The 22500-nt window shown below is 44.7% G+C and overlaps 1 protein-coding gene across 1 annotated transcript in view; it reads left to right on the forward strand.

Moving 5' to 3' along the window:
- The window catches only part of ntrk3a (neurotrophic tyrosine kinase, receptor, type 3a), a 178646-nt gene extending 156971 nt beyond the window's left edge, over positions 1-21675 (forward strand). The window contains exons 13-17 of the mRNA XM_035531913.1: positions 2332-2462; positions 6368-6540; positions 8347-8590; positions 18412-18570; positions 20654-21675. Coding sequence (XP_035387806.1) covers positions 2332-2462; positions 6368-6540; positions 8347-8590; positions 18412-18570; positions 20654-20839 — 893 coding nt within the window. The 3' untranslated portion in view covers positions 20840-21675. The remainder of the gene's footprint in view (positions 1-2331; positions 2463-6367; positions 6541-8346; positions 8591-18411; positions 18571-20653) is intronic.
- The last annotated feature ends 825 nt before the right edge of the window (positions 21676-22500 follow it).

A 22500-nucleotide genomic window follows, 5' to 3' on the forward strand; every position in this document is an offset into this window, starting at 1 on the left:
GGGCCCAATACTGAGCCTTGTGGAACACCAGTGGAGAGTCTACACGGTTTGGATGTGGATCCTCTCCATGTCACCTGATAGGACTGAAACCATCTCCAAGCAGAGACAGTCACACCAAGCCAGAGAGAAGAATGTTGTGGTTCACTGTGTCAAAGGCTGCTGAAAGGTCTAGAAGAATCAAAACAGATGACTGTTTGGCAGCTTTAGCAGCATGAAGTTTCTCAGTCACCCCTATGAGGGCCGTTTCTGTAGAATGTGCCAGTTTGTAGCCAGACTGATTGGGATCATGCAGCTTGTTCTGGGTGAGAAAAAGAGACAATTGATTATAAACTGCTCATTCAAGGGCTTTTGAGAGGAAAGAGAGAAGTAATACCGGTCTGTAGTTGGTAACACTGGAGCTGTCAAGTGTGGCCTTCTTGAGGATTGGTACCACCCTGGCAGTTTTGAATGCAGTTTGCATGTATCCAGAAGATAAGGAGTTGTTGATGATGACAGAGATGAAAGGAAGCAGATCTCTTGCGATTGTCTGGAACAGAGCAGAAGGAATCGGATCCAGCGGACATGTAGTCGGTTTGCTGGAAGTCAGGAGTTGAAGAATTTCATCTGTGGAGAGAGGAGAAAAAGAAGTCAAGAGTTGGATGTTGGGGAATGCACATTAGTTGGAGGAGTGGGAACAGTGGAAAAGGACTGGTGGATTTCTGCAACCTCCTCCTCAAAGAAGATGATAAAATCCTCAGGAGTAAGAGATGAGGAAGGAGGGGGAGGGGAGGATTAAGGAGAGAAGAAAAATAGTGAAGAGCTTGTGTGGATCAGATGATGATGATTCAAATTTCTCTCTGTAGTAGGATGACTTTGCAGATGTTACTTCCAGTAGCAACATCCACTGGTCTGCTCAGTCTGAGGCCAGTGTGTGTCTTAGATCTTCACAGTTAAATGGTGTTCTTGTTTGCAAAGATTAGTGGAAATATTTTAGTCTGATGATTCAGTCGTTTGTGTTTTATAGTGAGTAAGTGTCGTGCCTCTTCTGTTGTTCTTGGGCGGTATTACTATCTAACAGAATTTACAGTGTTTTTGTTCAGTGTGTTTTGACTGCACTCTGTGAATATGTTGTGTTATGGTGTGAATATGTTGGTAATTGTCATTTAAAGTTATTTATAGTGTTTACTGGAAATCTATGAGCAGGTCTGAAGTCTGAGGGCAGAGAATAGGGTGTACTCCCCTGGGAGACAGAGGGGGGGCGGAGTGGGTGTGTGATCTCGGTTTGTGTCTTTCTTGGGCTCATTTTTATTCTGACTTGGTTTTCAGATTAATGTCAGGAGTGTGAATCACACACTGTTTTCCTCCAGAGCTTCTGAGCCCCTCCCAGCAGTGCCCCTAACCTTCACGTGAAGTGTGAACATTCACGTGGAAGCGGCCGCATGCACGAGGGGGTGTGGGCTGTGCTCAGCACCCCACTGTATCCACGACAACCACAGGTGTCCGCGTCACACTGCTGTGGGATCATATTACACTCAGTACACGTTTAGGGGTAGAGAGCTTACATTTTCTTTATTAAGCTCAGAGGAATCAGACATTTATTTAGTTTTTCATGTGTTTGAGTGGAAGCCATATGATGACTGGGGTCAAAAATAAACAAAAATGCAATCATGTATGTGTGCAGACCCAGAAACAGAACATGTGTGTGTGCAGGTCCAGAAACAGAACGTGTGTGTGTGCAGGTCCAGAAACAGAACATGTGTGTGTGCAGGCCCAGAAACAGAACGTGTGTGTGTGCAGGTCCAAAAACAGTGAGATTCCCATGTGCAGCACCACTCTGCCGTGTGCACTCTCGTGTGCAGCATTACTGTAAATTTTCTTGGTGATTTAAATTTGTTTTGGGTGTTCTATGTTTTTTTGAGCTGTATTGTCATTTTGAGTGACAAGTTCACACCCAAGACCCAGAGTTCCACTTTACACCGTCACCATGTAGAAGACTTACACTGTCTACTATTACACTGATACCCCTCTCCCTCTCTCACTCTCTCTCTCCCTCTCTCTCTCCCTCTCTCTCTCCCCCTCTCGCTCTCTCTCTGTCCCTCTCTCACTCTCTCTCTCACTCTCTCTCTCTCTCTCTCTCCATCTCTCTCTCTCTCTCTCCCTCTCTCTCCCTCTCTCTCTCTCTCTCTCTCCCTCTCACTCTCTCTCTCTCTCACTCTCTCTCCCTCTCTCTCTCTCTCTCTCTCTCTCTCTCTCCCTCTCTCTCTCTCTGTCCCTCTCTCTCTCTCTCTCTCTCTCTCTCTCTCTCTCTCTCTCTCTCTCTCTCTCTCTCTCCCTCTCTCCCTCTCTCCTCAGACGTGCAGCATATAAAGAGAAGAGACATCATACTGAAGCGTGAACTGGGTGAGGGGGCCTTTGGGAAGGTTTTCCTGGCAGAGTGTTATAACCTCAGTCCCACCAAGGACAAGATGTTCGTGGCTGTCAAGGTAAGAGATGGTGTGTCCATGGGAACGGGGTGACCTCCGTCTCGAGTTACACGAGCCCCACTGCCGAGCTCACGGCCCACACACACACACACACACACACACACACACACACACACACACACACACAATCGTCCCATGGCTTAGAGAGGCAGGCTCACGGCCCACGTGCAGAAAGAAGGCCTACTTTGAGTAGTGGAAGGATCAATAGTAATGACTGGTGGTGTATGTGTGTGTGGGTTAAAGCGTATCACAATACCCTGGAGAGAAACCAGTGAGTTACGGGTATACAACACAGTGTACAGTAACCTCTGACTAATACCTAATACCCAGCATCACCTACTGAAAGCTCCAAGTAGTCACCCGGGGCAAAAAGAGTCCAGTCCGTGACCGTTCAGATCCAGTCTACCATCAGGACAGGTTTCCCGGTAAAGACCCTCTCAGGAGAATGCTACTTTAACTTTCTTTTATGAAATCTTTTTGCATGTTGTGTTATTACCAAGCTGTTCAATATTATGGAGTCTTGTGGAATAATTGTGGAATAATTGTGGTATAATTGTGGAATAATTGTTGGTTGTTGTTACAGTTGTGGTGGGCATGGTGTGCGGGAGGAGGAGAGGCCTGCAGTGACTGAGTTTAATTAGTTTACTCACTCCTCCCCTTCACAAGACTCCTCCCCTTCACAAGACTCCTCCCTCTCCCAACACTTCTCCCTGTGTGTGCGTGTGGGGGGCTTTCTCTGGAAGCTGTAAGACCCAGCATATATTCATCATCCGTGCTGTTTAATAGCCATAACTGATGTGTTCCCGTGTGTGACTGACCCACGTGTGTTGGCGGTGTGGAGACAGGCACATGCCAACCTCCGGGAACTCACACATGACACACATGTACACACACATGACTTAACTGGGTGTGTACAGAGTGAAAATATGAAAATATGACCAACTTTCAAAGACATGTAAACCATGCACCACCACGTCAATCAACACATTTATCACATCATTTATTAATATTTGGAGTACTTTCCTTCACACACATATGACCTGTCCTCCGGGGGGGTCTAGCTCCTGAAAATGGGCTGTTTCCATCGCTATTCCACTCAGGTTGTGTCCCACATGTTACTGCTCCCTTTGTAAGGCTCACAGATGGAAACATTGCGTTTAAAGTGAAAAGCAATTCCAGCCGGCAGGTCCATCAAAGCCTGCACCTGGAATGCAATTTGCAGAGACCGAGGATCCCCCTATAAACACGCAGCCGCCTGAACACAGCGTTTATGCCTTCATGTCCCATCGGCACCTAGAGATCTCTGCAGCCTGTGGGTTAATCAGACAGATCAGGTGTTGCAGGACATTTAGACTGTTGGCTGACAGGGGACGGTTGTCTTCATAACTGTTTCATGACAGGGGACAGATGTCTCCATAACTGTTGACTGACAGGGGATGGATGTCTCCGTAACTGTAACATAATTGGCGGCATTTGTTTGTCCTTGTTCAATGTACTTACATGTACTTACTACTTAGTACAAGGGGGTGAGGGAACACAATTCCTGAATTCCTAACCTGTATCATCAGGGACAAGTCAGAATTCCTGACATGAATCATTGTAAGTCAGGAATTGTTATGAGAAATACAGCAAAGTTAGTGACGAGCTTTGTCCCTTTTTTATTAACACCTGTTATGTTTCTACCCAAGTGAGTTTTTGCCAAAACGTCGCTTTAGCATATAGGTCATGGAAACAGAAACGGTTAGTAAAATTCTAGCTTGAAATGTTCCATTGTAGCATATAACAACTAAAGCTTCATAGAACTTAAATGGAAACAATAAAGTTCAAGTTCAAGTGTTTAAGAATAGAAATATTACAACATGCAGGTAGACCAATATGTGTGATATTATGTAATACATAAGGCTGAATGGAACTAAGATAGCCAGGCAGGCAGACAGACAGGCAGGCAGGCAGACAGACAGACAGACAGACAGACAGGCAGGCAGGCAGGCAGGCAGACAGGCAGACAGGCAGGCAGGCAGGCAGGCAGGCAGGCAGGCAGGCAGGCAGACAGACAGACAGGCTCTTTTCCTGTTTGGTTTCACATTAAATACATTTAGACGTAGTGCCCTCAGACATACGGCACAATCAGAAGCGAAACGTTTCTAGAAGCTCATGATTACAGTCACAGTTTCTGTCTTTGACCAGCTCACCTTCACGAGGGGGCATGCCAGAGCAGGAAACTCAGCACAGTGTGTATCGTTCTGCCCACAGTCGATGTGGGCATTGTTAATCTACCCCCACAGCGTGAGAGGACTCTGGTGTTGGGGGAGACCTGCCATAAGATGGCTCATCCTCACAGACAAGAGCAGCTCGCACTGCACACACTGTTCCACTGGACTGGTACCTGGCATAGCAGTAATGGCTAACGTGCAGAGCCCTATCTACACGTTGAAATTAATTGGTTAATTTAGATCATTCTGATTGGCTCAACACTCCAAGGTGACACATGCTACTTTGGACCTTTGCCCTGAAGGCTGTTGGATAATAGAGAGAGCTGGTATCACTTATACAGGGCTGGTATCACCCGTACAGCCCTATTGACAGGACTGGTATCACATTTACTGCCACAGTCAACAGGGCTGTTGTTAGCTAAACTGCCCCTATCGACCGAGCTGGTATCAGCTAAATAGCTCCTATCAACAGGGCTGGTATCACCCGTACAGCCTATATCAATACAGCTGGTGTCACCTTTACAGACCTTCCCATGGGGCTGGTATCACATTTACAGCCCCAAAGCCTGTAGGTGGGTTTTACCCATTACAGGCCCTATGAGAAGGCTGAAGGGCAGGTGGGTTCAGGGGTGACAGCTATGTCATGCCAGACTTGACTCAGATTTGGAGGGAGGTTTTCCCATCTCTGCTGTGAGGCCCCAGTTAATCTCCATATCTCTTACAGCAGTGTGTGTGAGTGGTGATGAAAGTTCAGGTTTAAATGAATCCGAGATTCATCAGAACCAGGCAGATGGATCAGGCCCAACCATGAGACTGGGAGACGGTTCATGACAAACAAACCCACTGGGGTGTGTGTGTGTATAAAGACATGGTTTGCTACCCAGGAGCAAGTTTAATCTGTCCGGATGGCAGCGATGGAGATGTGGAGTGTCAGGTGCAGCTTAGGGGCAGACAGCTGAGCAGGTACACACACACCTGTACTGTGAGGACTTAGAGTCAGCACTCAGTGCGTGTTGTTGTTTAAATCAACTCCAGTGCACATGTGACGTTAATACTGAACAAATCCCCCACACCACTGAGATTGTTCTGGATGTTTCTGTGTTGTCACTTCATCTGCATTTTAATCATGTTTTATTTATCACGGAAAAAAAAGCGTTCGACTCTGTGCGCAACCGTCCATAGAGGCACAGAACTGGGCACACAGCCAGGATGCAACAAAATGAGTCTCTGCTTTATTGCAATGGTTCAAAAAAGCATGAAAAATAATCTTCTGGGGAAAAAAGCAAAAGGATTTGATAAAGCTGAGATAAGATAAGATAAGTGTTGCATTGTGAGTTTTCCCTAAACTCAGCTGCAAGATAATCAAGGAAATTCAGAGGCTTCTGTGTTCATTAGTGAGACGGTTGTCCTCCGAGTCAGAGCTGTAACATTGAATGTGGTCACGTCTTCTGCTTCACATGCTCTACTGCGCTGTGGGACTGAGGCCCTGCGTTTACTGTCCAGCTGTGACGTGGTTCTTTATGTGTGTTACTTGTCTGGTGTACCGATTAATTCATGCCTGGTGTGTGCGTGTGTGTGTTGTTCCACTAATTCAGGCACTACTTTGTGTTGTGTGTGGGGCAGATTCTGAAGGTACTTTGTGTTTGTGTGTGTGTGTGTGTGTGTGTGTGTGTGTGTGTGTGTGTGGGGCAGACTCTGAAGGACCCCACACTGGCAGCGAGGAAGGATTTCCAGAGAGAAGCGGAGCTCCTGACCAACCTGCAGCATGAGCACATAGTGAAGTTCTATGGCGTATGTGTGGACGGCGACCCGCTCATCATGGTCTTTGAGTACATGAAGCACGGAGACCTGAACAAGTTCCTCAGGTTCACTACACGACTCTTATCTTCAGCCTTGTGTACAGTACACCTTCTGTTCTTTACACTAGGACACTTGTCTGCTCTTGTCTGCTGTTACTTACTTAAACAACACAGAAATACACATCAGTTTCTCCAGAGATTAGTGATGTGACACGTGGTGATGGACTCGTGGATTCTGAGGGATCATCACGTACTGAGTTGGTCTCAGCAGGGACATGCTGGTGTCAGCAGGAGATACTGGGTCATACTGGGTTGTACTGGGCTGTACTGAGCTGTACTAAGCTGTATTGGGCCGTACCGAGCTGTATTGGGCCATGCTGAATCATTTCAGGCCCTGCCTCTATGCAGCAGTGTCAGCACACAGACCCAGACCAGACACAGATTGGGTCCAGTACCAGACCCAGTACCAGACCCAATACCAGACCCAGTACCAGACCCAATGCCAGACCCAGTACCAGACCCAGTACCAGACATAGTACCAGACATAGTACCTGGCCCAGTACCAGACCCAGTACCAGACCCAGTACCAGGCCCAATGCCAGACCCAGTACCAGACCCAGTACAAGACCTAGTACCTGGCCCAGTACCAGGCCCAGTACCAGACCCAACTCCAAGATCAGTACCAGGCCCAGTACCAGACTCAGTACCAGATCCAGTACCAGGCCCAGTACCAGACCCAACTCCAAGATCAGTACCAGGCCCAGTACCAGACTCAGTACCAGACCCAGTACCAGTCTCAGTACCAGGCCCAGTACCAGACCCAGTACCAGGCCCAATGCCAGACCCAGTACCAGACCCAGTACCAGACCCAGTACCAGACCTAGTACCTGGCCCAGTACCAGGCCCAGTACCAGACCCAACTCCAAGATCAGTACCAAGTCCAGTACCAGACTCAGTACCAGACCCAGTACCAGTCTCAGTACCAGTACCAGACCCAGTACCAGGCCCAATGCCAGACCCAGTACCAGACCCAGTACCAGATCCAGTACCAGACCTAGTACCTAGCCCAGTACCAGGCCCAGTACCAGACCCAACTCCAAGATCAGTACCAGGTCCAGTACCAGTCTCAGTACCAGACCCAGTACCAGGCCCAGTACCAGACCCAGTACCAGGCCCAGTACCAGTCTCAGTTCCAGGCCCAGTACCAGACCCAGTACCAGGCCCAGTACCAGGTCCATAGTGAAGTGTATGAGGAGCTCAGTAGTGGTGGATGTGTCTTCAGATTTTTAAAGTAATATTTAAATACTTGTATGAAAATCTGACAGAACTGCAGCCTTTAGTCTCGACGTTAACGCTGTGTGAGACGAGACGAGACCTCGACATTAACGCTGTGTGAGACGAGATGAGACCTCGGTCTCTCATTTCCTCTCGGCCCTCTGATAGCGCCTCATCGCTGGCTCTCATGCCCTGATAGATGACTCACAACTGTGCACAAAATTATAGTCCAAGAAACGGAAGGAGGAAACAAAACCGTGATAAGAATTTATGCTCCCAGACACTGTCTGACATACATGCAGTGGAATTCTGTTCCTGCTCCCAGCGTGTGTGTGTGGGGAAGGGTCCAGAGTCACCACACGCTGCTCAGTAGGGATGCTGGCACTGGACTGACCGTGAGAAAGATCACTGCACTAGCGTTAGCAGAAGCGAGTTTGCCTGGTTAGAACAGCCTGCTGTGTTTCTGCTCAAGCACACATGCTTATAGATTTTGTGTCACACAGTTTGAGGCGTGTCTCAGTAGAGTAGTTGGTGATAGGACAAAGGTATGTGAAAGTCCTTCCCACTTGATGCTGATTGGTTATCCTCTGCCCGCAGAGCCCATGGGCCTGACGCCATGATCCTGGTTGATGGACAGCCGTTGCAGACCAATGGGGAGCTGGGCCTGTCCCAGATGCTGCACATCGCCACGCAGATCGCAGCAGGCATGGTGTACCTGGCATCTCAGCACTTTGTGCACAGAGACCTGGCCACACGCAACTGCCTGGTGGGCAACGGACTCCTCGTGAAGATCGGAGACTTCGGAATGTCGCGGGACATCTACAGCACTGACTACTACCGGGTACGTGGGAAATGTTGTTGTGTAGCAGTTCTTACTAACCCAGGACAAGCCAAGCTGCTCGGCTTTCCCGAGCATGGTGTGTGAAGCAAACAGAGGGCTGCAATTATTTTAACACAGAGCAGAACAGCAGGCATCAGATTTCAAATGGATCTTCCATTAAGTGGCTACGGGCAGAATTAGGTGACTGATTAACCATCAGACGCCTGTGAAATACACATTCATTCTGCATCTCGGGATTGTAAATTGTGATAGATTCGTAATTACCTTGCTAAACTTGGCTCATATTTCATCTGCTTTTGGCAGCAGCGAACATTGCCTGATAACTATTGGCTGGGTGTTGGTAGTATACAGATCTCTCTTGCGCTAAAGCCTGTTGATTCTATGTGGAGCTGCATGTCACAGTGTTAGAGGAATAGTTCATGGAAATCCCAGTTAATGTGTTTAACAAGTCATAGAAACCAGTTAATGGTGTTAACAGGTCATAGAAACCAGTTAATGAGGTTAACAGGTCATAGAAATCTGTTAATGAGGTTAACAGGTCATAGAAACCAGTTAATGAGGTTAAAGGGGTATAGAAACCAGTTAATGAGGTTAAGGGGGTATAGAAACCAGTTAATGAGGTTAAGGGGGTATAGAAACCAGCAGAGACAGGTTAGCAGGTTTGTTTGTATAACGCTGACTGCATCCAGCTAGTCTGGAGTGGAGTTGGTGTTGGAGTTAGCATAGCTGGGTAAGGCCATCACTGCAGCTCAGGGACACTAACCTCCACCAGCCAGGGTTCAGTCTCGCTGGGACACCAGTCAGGGTTCAGTCCCACTGGACTTCACACTGCAGGCCCTGGTCTCTGACACACAGCATACAGTCTGAAATATTACATGGTGTTGATACATCTGTCTAAAACATCCCACACGTTACACCGCCTTTCCAATTTAAACATCAGATTCTTAACCTCATGTTATTGTTATGGATCTGCATGTTTCCATAGGAGGATCTTACAATAGACTCACAATAATATTACTTTTTTTTTAAATATTGAAAAAATATGTGTGTGTGTGTGTGTGTGTGTGTATATATATATAAAATCACAGACTATCTTTATCAAATCAAGGCACATAGCTGGAGGTTTCTGGAACAGGCGCGCTGCGCAGGGACCTAGGTGTGATTGTAATTGAGTGTCGTCGGCACTATTGGAAACAAACTCAGGTCTGTTGTAATGCTCAGTCCTTCAGGAGGCTTCCAACACACGTGTGTAATTCTGAACCTCGCAGTTCAAGCGTGGCTCCTCGCACTGTAGCTACGATGCTAAACGAAGCTTGTGCACCTGTCGCAACAATTTCATGACTTGAATGGAGAGAGTGAAACACAGGCAGGAGTTCAATTAACCTGCATTACGCAGAACAACCTGATTCTGTCAGTGGTGCCGTCACTCCTCGTATCTGTCAGCCACGTGGGAACAGTTCAGGGAACTCACAACAAGAGAAGAGAAGTTTGGAGTTTCAAGGCTGCTCTGTGCCTTCCGCAGCTGTGTGGGAGTTGTCCTCATTGAGGACTGTGTTTCATATAGTCCATCTGATCACGTGGACCTTTGTGGAGATGTGGAACAGCTGACTGTCCGCATCAGAGCAGATGAAACACGTCTCTGAACAACTGCACAATGAGATGTAGCGGAGTTTCCTGAGGGCATAGGGCATCATGTCCCAGACCGTTCATACACAAGCCTGTTAAAACAGTGGGTGGTGTTTCATGGGCAGGCAGGATTTCTGTTCCTGGAAGATGACATTTTCAGAAAAATATATGACACGTGGATAAGGAAAAAGATGTGACAGAATTCAATTCAAACACTTTTTCTGTGTTTTATTTATGATGTGTCTGTCACCACTTCATGCAGCAGATAGTCCAGAACTTATTACGGAGTTTCTCCAGTGTTCTCAAGTTCTACCAGAAAATGCTATCAGCATGGTTTGACATGTTTTGGCCTTGGTGTTCACACATTTGGGGAGATTAGCATTTAGTGAGTACTTCCTTCTCTAATGTTAGGGGACCATGATCACACACACTGCCACTGAAAGTTGGACCCATCTTTGGGAATACAATATAATTCTTCCATGAGTCATTATAACAGGTGCTGTAGTGGTGGTGTTGCCAGTGCTGGCTGACTCCAGATCAGTTCCCAGTGTGCCAACCTGCCCATCCCTACCTCTAGGTTCCAGCTGGCTGTCGATTGGCTGAGGGAGCAGCGGGGGAGAGGCCGTTTTCGTAGCCGGCTGGGATGTATCCATAGTGATTATGAAGCAGGCTGCCTGCCAAAATCCCTGTAACAGACACCCGTGACACACTGATGCATTTCCTGCTGTAGAAGAGCCCGGTTAAGCTGACCACCTGTGGGGGCGGAGCCAGTCAGACGCGCGGTGGTCTCTCTGCAGCTCGAGTCTCACGAAAGCGAGAATGCATTACACACACACACACACACACACACACACACGCCTACATACACACACGCACACAAACCTACACACACGCACATACACACACACACACCCACACACACCTACACACACACGCAGACACACACACACATACCTACACACACTCACACATGCACTCACACACGCACACACACACACACGCAAACACCTACACACACACCTACACACGCACACAAACCTACACACACGCACACATACACACACACACACGCACACAAACCTACACACACACACCTACACACACACACACACACACGCACACAAACCTACACACACGCACACATATACACACACACACACACACACACCTACACACACACACACGCACACAAACCTACACACACACACACATACACACACACACACACACACACGCACACAAACCTACACACACACGCACACAAACCGACACACACACACACACACATACACACACACACACACACACGCACACAAACCGACACACACACACACACATACACACACACACACACACACACACACACACATACACACACACACACACACGCACACAAACCGACACACACACACACATACACACACACACACACACACGCACACAAACCTACACACACACACACATACACACCTACACACACACACACGCACACAAACCTACACACACACACACATACACACACACACACACACACACGCACACAAACCTACACACACACGCACACAAACCGACACACACACACACACACATACACACACACACACACACACACGCACACAAACCGACACACACACACACATACACACACACACACACACACACACGCACACAAACCTACACACACACGCGCACATGTACACACACACACACCTACACACACACACACACACACACACACGTTCGGACACCTCCAGTTTCTGCTTCACCTGTCAGTGTGGCTTGTGTCTGAGCCCCAGGACATGGAAACGTTTAGTCAAGATTTTCAGCTGACATGGCAGATGCAGCCAGGCTCTGTATCCTGTCCAATGTTGCTTTAAAAACCGTGAAACCTGAATGGCTTCACATGTCCTCATCCACCAGGTATCAGCACACCTGGAATTTGCCGTTAGCCACAGTACTGTGGGTTTGTCATGTAAGGTCAGAATTACTGCTGTAGCATGTCGTAAATCAACCGTGACTGACCAAAGAGCTTTACCTCAACTAACAAAGACACGTAGCATTAGCGCTAAAGTGTTGAGTGAGTACATACACAGAGGTGGCAAAGCTAGGGTTGTGCGTGAGACATAGACGTCCCTGGCGCGGCTAAGCACTCACAACAGCCTTCCGCTTCCTTAAAGGTGCTTGGCATGGGAATTCACATTCTGAGAGCATCCCAGCAGGTAAACTTTTCCATTACCTTCCTTGTATTCTCTAACTTGTGCTTATTTGGTAGACATCTTTAAAATTTTAAAACACAGAATTTAAAGAAAGATTTCTACAAAAAACCAAAAAACTCCCATATACTTAAATAACTACAGCCATGTCTTATCAAAGTCTATGTTAGCATTGAATGGGAAGTTTTCAAACTAAATGACATGCGTAGTCTTTACATGTGTCAACACGTGTAAGTTAACGTGTGTCATAACATGTGCATCTTAACATGTGTAACGTAACATGTATCTTAATATATGTGCCTCAACATACATCCTTTAACATATGTATCTTTGCTTTTCTCTTCACATGAGATATGACATTCAGTGTTACGCTTGCTGTTTGCACACTCAATGTTACACATTCTGCTTCTCCTTGAAGCCTCAGACCCAGATGATTAGATCGACCAGTGACCACACCAGTGACCACACCAGTGACCACACCAGTGACCACAGTTTGTGTCCACGAGTTCCTGTTCTCTGCCATAATGAGAAAATCTATTACTAACAGAAGGGTTGGGGGGGGGGGGAGTCACCAAATTAGACATGCTAATTACTGCAGTGTGACTCACATCCGATATTCCCACCCTGTCAGATATTCCCACCTTGTCCGGTATTCCCACCCTGTCGGATATTCCCATCTTGTCCGGTATTCCCACCCTGAGTGCTGATTGTTCTGGCTTTCTATACAATGGTCTTGCAGACTGGACGGACAAACATCTTTCTTGCTTTCACACTTGCTGCCAGTCATAATTGCATTCCACCGGAGTTCTGCTGTTCCAAGCGGAGTTCCACTGTCAGAATCCCGCATGTTCTCAGTGTTCAGTTGCATATGGAAAGAGGCCAGAAGCAGAAATACAACCAGTTTATTTTGTCTCCCAACACACACACACACACAGGAACCAGGCTAGCCCCGTGCTCGCTCTGCTCCCAACACACACACACACACACACACACACACACACACACACACACAGGAACCAGGCTAGCCCCGTGCTCGCTCTGCTCCCAACACACACACACACACACACACACAGGAACCAGGCTAGCCCCGTGCTCGCTCTGCTCCCAACACACACACACACAGGAACCAGGCTAGCCCCGTGCTCGCTCTGCTCCCAACACACACACACACACACACACACACACACACACACACACACACACACACACACACACACACACACACACACACACACACACACACACACAGGAACCAGGCTAGCCCCGTGCTCGCTCTGCTCTGGAGACACATGACTTGTAAAGGCAGAGAATCATCTCCTCCTTTCCTCTAGTTCCTTTCCCATTCTCTCTTGCTCTTTTCTGCTCTTTCTTTCCTTCTCCCTCTCTCTCCCCCTCCCCCTCTCTCTTTCTGCTGAGACACACTTATTCTCTGTGAGACTCACACGTATGTGCTGCGGTCCTGGATTGTTCTCTCCACTCTTTGAGTGCTAGTTCAGAATTGTGCTGCTGGACTGGACAGCTATGAGGGGAGGGAGGGAGAGAGAGAGAGAGCGAGAGAGAGAGAGAGAGACAGAGGTAGAGAGAGAGAGGGAGAGAGAGAGAGAGAGAGGGACTGATGAGAGTCTGGAGGTTTATTGTGTGGGGACTACAGGGAAGCCTGATTACAGGGAAGTCTGATTACAGGGAAGTCTGATTACCTCTCACTGGCCCCAGAAGTTCCTTACGCTCAGTACAGCCATTACTACATTCACACCGTTAATTAGAGCACCTCAGGCTCCCTCTCCATCTCCTTTTGTCTCCATATATCTCATTGTGTCTCTCTATTTTTCAAACTGGCATCTGAGATCAAGAAAAAAGAAAGAAGCACATTGTTTTTGCAGATCCTGAGTTTCATGTCTGTCTGAAATGGCCCCATTCACTCACTCTTTCATTTTAGTTTTTGTGTAGCGGAGTTCCTTCCTGTCTGATCGACAGTAATGAGTCACTCATACTCAGCCTGTCAGTTCACCATCTAAAGTGCGACCTTTGTTCTGCTCAGATGAAGCGTAGCTTGGTGTTGCCGAGCCAATGGATATTTTACCATAATCGAATGAATAGATTATAGATAAGATAATAGATTAAGGTAAATGTCTTTATAAAAACATTTGTAAAGTGGCCTATTCATATGAATAGCTGAGTTTTGGAAAGCTCAGCTTTGCTGAGAGTGCTGAGAAATTGTGTTAAATGAAAGTTACATCAGAATTGTATGTATAACACAGTTTAAACAAATATATGTATAACGCAGGTTAAACACATGTACGTATAACACAGGTTAAACACGTGTATGTATAACACAGGTTAAACACGTGTATGTATAACACAGGTTAAACACGTGTATGTATAACACAGGTTAAACACGTGTATGTATAACACAGGTTAAACACGTGTATGTATAACACAGGTTAAACACGTGTATGTATAACACAGGTTAAACACGTGTATGTATAACAGTTTAAACACATACATGTATAACAGGTTAAACACGTATATGTATAACACAGTTTAAACACATATATGTATGACACAGGTTAAACACGTGTACGTATAACACAAGTTAAACACGTGTATGTATAACACAGTTTAAACACATACATGTGTGACACAGGTTAAATACGTGCATGTATAACACAGGTTAAACACGTGTATGTATAACACAGGTTAAACACATACATGTATGACACAGGTTAAACACGTGTATGTATAACACAGGTTAAACACGTGTATGTATAACACAGGTTAAACACATACATGTATAACACAGGTTAAACATGTGTATGTATAACACAGGTTAAACACATACATGTGTGACACAGATTAAATACTTGTATATATAACACAGGTTAAACACGTGTATGTATAACACAGGTTAAACACGTGTATGTATGACACAGGTTAAACACGTGTATGTATAACACAGGTTAAACACGTGTATGTATGACACAGGTTAAACACGTGTATGTATAACACAGGTTAAACACGTGTATGTATAACACAGGTTAAACGCATACATGTATAACACAGGTTAAACACGTGTATGTATAACACAGGTTAAACACGTGTATGTATAACAGGTTAAACACATACATGTATGACACAGGTTAAATACGTGTATGTATGACACAGGTTAAACGCATACATGTATAACACAGGTTAAACACGTGTATGTATAACACAGGTTAAACACGTGTATGTATAACACAGGTTAAACACATACATGTATGACACAGGTTAAACACATGTATGTATAACACAGGTTAAACACGTGTATGTATGACACAGGTTAAACACGTGTATGTATAACACAGGTTAAACACGTGTATGTATAACACAGGTTAAACACGTGTATGTATAACACAGGTTAAACACATACATGTATGACACAGGTTAAACACATGTATGTATAACACAGGTTAAACACGTGTATGTATGACACAGGTTAAACACGTGTATGTATAACACAGGTTAAACACGTGTATGTATAACACAGGTTAAACACGTGTATGTATGACACAGGTTAAATACGTGTATGTATAACACAGGTTAAATACGTGTATGTATGACACAGGTTAAACACGTGTATGTATAACACAGGTTAAACACGTGTATGTATGACACAGGTTAAACACGTGTATGTATAACACAGGTTAAACACGTGTATGTATAACACAGGTTAAACACGTGTATGTATGACACAGGTTAAACACGTGTATGTATGACACAGGTTAAACACGTGTATGTATAACACAGGTTAAACACGTGTATGTATAACACAGGTTAAACACGTGTATGTATGACACAGGTTAAACACGTGTATGTATGACACAGGTTAAACACGTGTATGTATAACACAGGTTAAACACGTGTATGTATGACACAGGTTAAATACGTGTATGTATAACACAGGTTAAACACGTGTATGTATGACACAGGTTAAACACGTATATGTATAACACAGGTTAAACACGTGTATGTATGACACAGGTTAAACACGTGTATGTATGACACAGGTTAAATACGTGTATGTATAACACAGGTTAAACACGTGTATGTATGACACAGGTTAAACACGTATATGTATAACACAGGTTAAACACGTGTATGTATGACACAGGTTAAATACGTGTATGTATAACACAGGTTAAACACGTGTATGTATAACACAGGTTAAACACGTGTATGTATGACACAGGTTAAATACGTGTATGTATAACACAGGTTAAACACGTGTATGTATGACACAGGTTAAACACGTATATGTATAACACAGGTTAAACACGTGTATGTATGACACAGGTTAAATACGTGTATGTATAACACAGGTTAAACACGTGTATGTATAACACAGGTTAAACACGTATATGTATAACACAGGTTAAACACGTGTATGTATGACACAGGTTAAATACGTGTATGTATGACACAGGTTAAATACGTGTATGTATAACACAGGTTAAACACGTGTATGTATAACACAGGTTAAACACGTATATGTATAACACAGGTTAAACACGTGTATGTATGACACAGGTTAAATACGTGTATGTATAACACAGGTTAAACACGTGTATGTATAACACAGGTTAAACACGTATATGTATAACACAGGTTAAACACGTATATGTATAACACAGGTTAAACACGTGTATGTATGACACAGGTTAAATACGTGTATGTATAACACAGGTTAAACACGTGTATGTATAACACAGGTTAAACACGTGTATGTATAACACAGGTTAAACACGTGTATGTATAACACAGGTTAAACACGTGTATGTATAACACAGGTTAAACACGTATATGTATAACACAGGTTAAACACGTGTATGTATGACACAGGTTAAATACGTGTATGTATGACACAGGTTAAATACGTGTATGTATAACACAGGTTAAACACGTGTATGTATAACACAGGTTAAACACGTATATGTATAACACAGGTTAAACACGTGTATGTATGACACAGGTTAAATACGTGTATGTATAACACAGGTTAAACACGTGTATGTATAACACAGGTTAAACACGTATATGTATAACACAGGTTAAACACGTATATGTATAACACAGGTTAAACACGTGTATGTATGACACAGGTTAAATACGTGTATGTATAACACAGGTTAAACACGTGTATGTATAACACAGGTTAAACACGTGTATGTATAACACAGGTTAAACACGTGTATGTATAACACAGGTTAAACACGTGTATGTATAACACAGGTTAAACACGTGTATGTATAACACAGGTTAAACACGTGTATGTATAACACAGGTTAAACACATGTATAAACACGTTAAACTCCGTTGAGCTGTGTGCCATCGTGAGTGTGAGTCGATAGTTTGCATGCGAAGCTCTCTGAAGGCCATGTCCCTGTCAGCCGTGCAGGCGATCATGAGCCTAATTAACACAGCCCACTGCCTCCCACAGGAAGCTGTGCAGTGCAGGAGTGCAGGCCAGCCAAGATGAATGCTGTGCTGGGTAATCGATTCATATCTGGCTGGGGGACGGCCTGGAGGGCCACTTCATTTATATCTCTCAGTGGTTTGAAGCTATCAAACTTCTTTAATGGATAAGTTTTTCCCACTCTGTCTCTCTCTCTCTCTCTCCTTTCTCTCATTTCTCTTTCGCTCAGGGCTTTTTCTCATCCCCTCTTTTACAGAGCTGAACAAATCACTCTTTTCTTATTGATTTCTTTCAGTACTCAAAGAGCCAGTAATGTGTCAACCTGCCACTTTAATTAAAACAAATCAGAACCAAAATAATGCAATATGCACATAACTGATCAAATATTAAACCCCCTTTACCTTTAAAAGAAACCTTGAGTCTAAACATGAGTCTGGTACTTGGCTAACATTCTCTGCCTCAGTGTAAATTATGATGTTTCATGTACCTCTGCATGCTATTGACCTGTGATGTCACGTGCCATCTGATAGGTCGGCGGTCATACCATGCTGCCCATTCGTTGGATGCCTCCAGAAAGCATCATGTACAGGAAGTTCACCACGGAGAGCGATGTCTGGAGCTTTGGGGTTATCCTCTGGGAAATCTTCACCTATGGGAAGCAGCCATGGTTCCAGCTGGCTAATAATGAGGTAACTGCATAATAACAGCATCATAGTTACATCATCACTGCATCACCATTTCACCATCAGATCATCATCAGTTAATTGGCACAGCATCAATACAGCACCAACACTACTTTGCCACTGCATTATCACTGTAACAACACTGCATCAACACATCATCACTGCATTATCAATGCATCAACACATCATCATTACCTCATTACAGTGTCACCACTATACAGTCGCTGCATCGTCACTGCATCTTCACTGCATTATCACAGTATCACCACATCATCACTGTCACGGCATCATCACTGCATTATCACTGAATCATTACAGAATTATCACTGCATGAGCACTGCATTGTCACTGCATTATGCTGTTTGTGTTTGTGGTGGCCCTACTCAAACACATCCTCCTCATCTCCTGCTCAGGCTCCATAACTACATGGTGAGTGACATAATGCAACATCACAGACTATTACACAACTTTATCTGACATAACGTGATGACATCACATGACCTACAGAACTGCTGTGTTCTTGAGTTAGTGCGCTCCATCTTCAGTTGCAGTGTAGCGCTGTGGTCTGGTTTAGCGTAGCCTGTGGCTGGCATGCTTAAGTAGGAAATCAATGAAACTTTACGCCAGGAGAACAAGAGGACCGTTAAGTGGGCACAAGCGGAAAGCTCTGGCCCTGCTGGTGCTCCCCGTAGAACGGAGGCTCAGTGGCTCAGTGGTGAAGCTACTGGACTGCTAATCCAAAGGTTGCCAGTTCATTTCACACCACCAGCAGGTTGCCACTGTTGGGCCCCTGAAAAAGACCCTTAACCCTCAATTACTCAAGTTGTGTTCAGATCTAATTGTAAAATACTTTGGATAAAAGCATCAGCTAAACACTGTAAAGGCTTGTTATTGTGAGCCAGGACGAGCCCACAGGTCTCCGTGTCCAGCATCGTGAACAGGAGGGCACAGCAGAACAGACTATTGCTTAGAACATTTTCTGGATCAGTTGCTGCCTGCAGTTAACCCTAAATTTACTTCTAATCCTAAATTGACCCTAATCCTAAACCTAACCTTAATCCTAACACCAACCCTAACCCTAACACCAACCCTAACCCTGACCCTAACACTAATCCTAGCCCTAAAACCAATTCTAACCCTACCTTAATCCTGTGCACCTGTCTGAGTTTGCAGTGATGGTCTACCCACAGTTAGGGCAAACTGTTAGGGGGATGTGATGTCAAATGAGATTTACACTTCACTACGTTATAGATTGAGGCTTAATGAGAACAAACAGTGCTTCTTTTCACCTGGACCTCACAGGATTGTGTTAGCACAGCACCAGCTCCATGACGCGGAGAGGAATGAGACATTCACATGAGCAGCCGGCACAGACACACACTGGACCGTTGGCCTCTCGGTGTGTGCTTTAGTACCCTCAGACAGGCTGGGTGTGTTTCCGGGTGTGTTTCTCCTGACACACCGTGGTGAAGAAAGACAGTCGTCCATGTCAGTGCTAACTGCACTAGCCAACACTGTGCTGCTTATATGCTATAATGTGCTGGTAGTATCTTTAATGGTGTGGTCATCTTATATGCTATAATATACGGGTTGAACCTTTAATGGTGTGGTCTGGTTATATGCTATAATAGGCTGGTTGTTCCTTTAATGATGTGGTCTGCTTATATGCTATAATATGCTGGTTGTACTTTAATGGTGTGATCTGCTTATATGCTATGATATGCTGGTTGTACCTTTAATGGTGTGGTCTGTGAGAACATATGTCATATCTGAGTTCCTCTGCATGACTGTTTGGCTCCTCCCTGTTTCATTGCCTTCCCTGCACTTATCTTCTCAATTTTTCTCTCCCTCTCCTCTCATCTTTCTCTCCTTTATATCTCTCCACTCCAAACTCTCCCTCCCTCTCTCCCTCCATCTCTCTCTCCCTCCCTCTCTCCCTCTCTCTCTATCCTTCCCTCTCTCTCTCTCCCTCCTTCCCTCTCTCTCCTCTCTCTCTATCCCTCTCTCTCACTCCCTCCCCCCCCCTCTCTCTCTCTCTCTCTCTCTCTCTCTCTCTCGCTCTCGCTCTCTCTCCCCCCCCTCCCCCAAGGTAATCGAGTGTATTACCCAAGGTCGGGTTCTTGAGCGGCCTCGTCTCTGTCCAAAGGAAGTGTATGACGTAATGCTGGGTTGCTGGCAGAGAGAACCACAGCAGAGGCTGAACATTAAAGACATCCAGAAAGTCCTCTATGCTTTGGGAAAAGCTGCACCTGTTTACCTGGACATCCTGGGCTGAGGGGGCAGGGCCTGCTCACACCTGCCCACCAGGACCTCAGAGAGCCGCGTCGGACACTGTAGAGTGGGGTGAACTGAAGTGCCTGCTATGATTTTCCAAATCCTGGATAAGAGCCTCTTTGAAAAGCACTTTTACATTTTGTTTACCTGCAGAGAAAATTGTCCAGTTCTGTATGAAGAGGAGACGTCTTTTTTTGTTATTGTTGTTGATTTTTTTTTCATAACATACATAAAATCAGAAAGAAGAAAAAAAAGAAACTAAAAAAATGGACAAAAACTGGGTGAAAAATGGGATCTTTCACTTTTTTGTTTCCTGACAGCTTGACAGAAGACTGAATCTCTCATGCTTGACTACTTTTTGTTCATTTTATAAATATATATTATATATATTTTGTTCTTTTCTTTTTTTTCTTTTTTGAAGTGTGGATGTCCACGATGGTTTCTTGCTAAGGGTGCGTCAGCTTTTGGAGATGACTGCTCATTGTTGCCGGGTCAGACAGCAGAAAAGGCCTTACTGCATTCTGATTGGCTGATCCTTCTCTTGACTGTAGAGGAGGTGTCCAATAGGGCTTTTAATTCCTACCGGGAGGAGCTTATTGGCCAAGGAACTCGACAGAATGAACCACTAATCAGCATAAAGGAGATCATTTAAAAGTAAAATGAATGTATATAATGTAAATTTCTGTGTCACGAACTTTAGTATGGTAACTTATTTCATTTTTCTATTTAGATGATTTTAGTTCCTTGGTGTGTTGTTACAGTGAGTAAATTCTGTAAATGTTTTGATAATATTTGAATGTTTTTAATTTTTTTTACATGGTCATAGAATGTGTCATTTTATTGATTTAAATGATTTTCATCTCATGCGTTCCTTTATTAGATTTTTTGTTTATTTGTGATTATCAGTAACTTTGAGAGGATTTCATGATAAGGCAGAGAACAGCTAGTTTGAGTGTCATAGAAGAATACTCACACCATGATGAGGAAAGATCATTACCTCACTTCCTGTGTGTCTCTTCCTGTGTGTCTCTACAAACTGGTCTCTGAATCAGCAGGAAGTCAAAGTATTCAAGGAGTTATCCCGGTCAGGACCGTCCCCCTGCTCACTGTGCTTTCATCCCTGCTATCAGTCCTTGGGTTTCATTCTTGACCATAACAACACAAATCTGTCAAAACTTTGTCAGTTCCAAACTTGGCATGTGCAGCTCTGCACACACATCAGGAGTTTATTTTTCTTGGTGGTGTTTTTTAGTATGTTACGGTGTGATAAGTATGTTAAAGCATGATGTATGTTTTGGGGGAGTTTTTTTCTCAGGCCTTGTGGTGCTAGAAAAGGCTCTGCCCCCTGCGGTCATGAACTGGGTTAAGAAGAACAGAAGATGTTTACCTGTACAGAGTTCAAACAGGTAATGCATATTACTGAGTCAAAGCATGAGCACATCTGTGGACTCACTCATCCCTGCTTTAGTGAGAGGAAACAGGGGTTTAGTCGATGTAAACACATCCCAAAATAATAACCTTCCCCAGACTGAGGTGATTCTGTTGGGTAGAAACATTCTCTTATTTAGAAACACAGAAACATGCATAATTCATTTGAGATTAGAATTACAGCCTCCTGATGGTCAGGAGGTCCCTTTAGAACACCATCATCTCTCTCTCTCT

Source organism: Electrophorus electricus, chromosome 12 (genome assembly GCF_013358815.1).
Source record: "Electrophorus electricus isolate fEleEle1 chromosome 12, fEleEle1.pri, whole genome shotgun sequence".
NCBI classification, from domain to species: Eukaryota; Metazoa; Chordata; class Actinopteri; order Gymnotiformes; family Gymnotidae; genus Electrophorus; species Electrophorus electricus.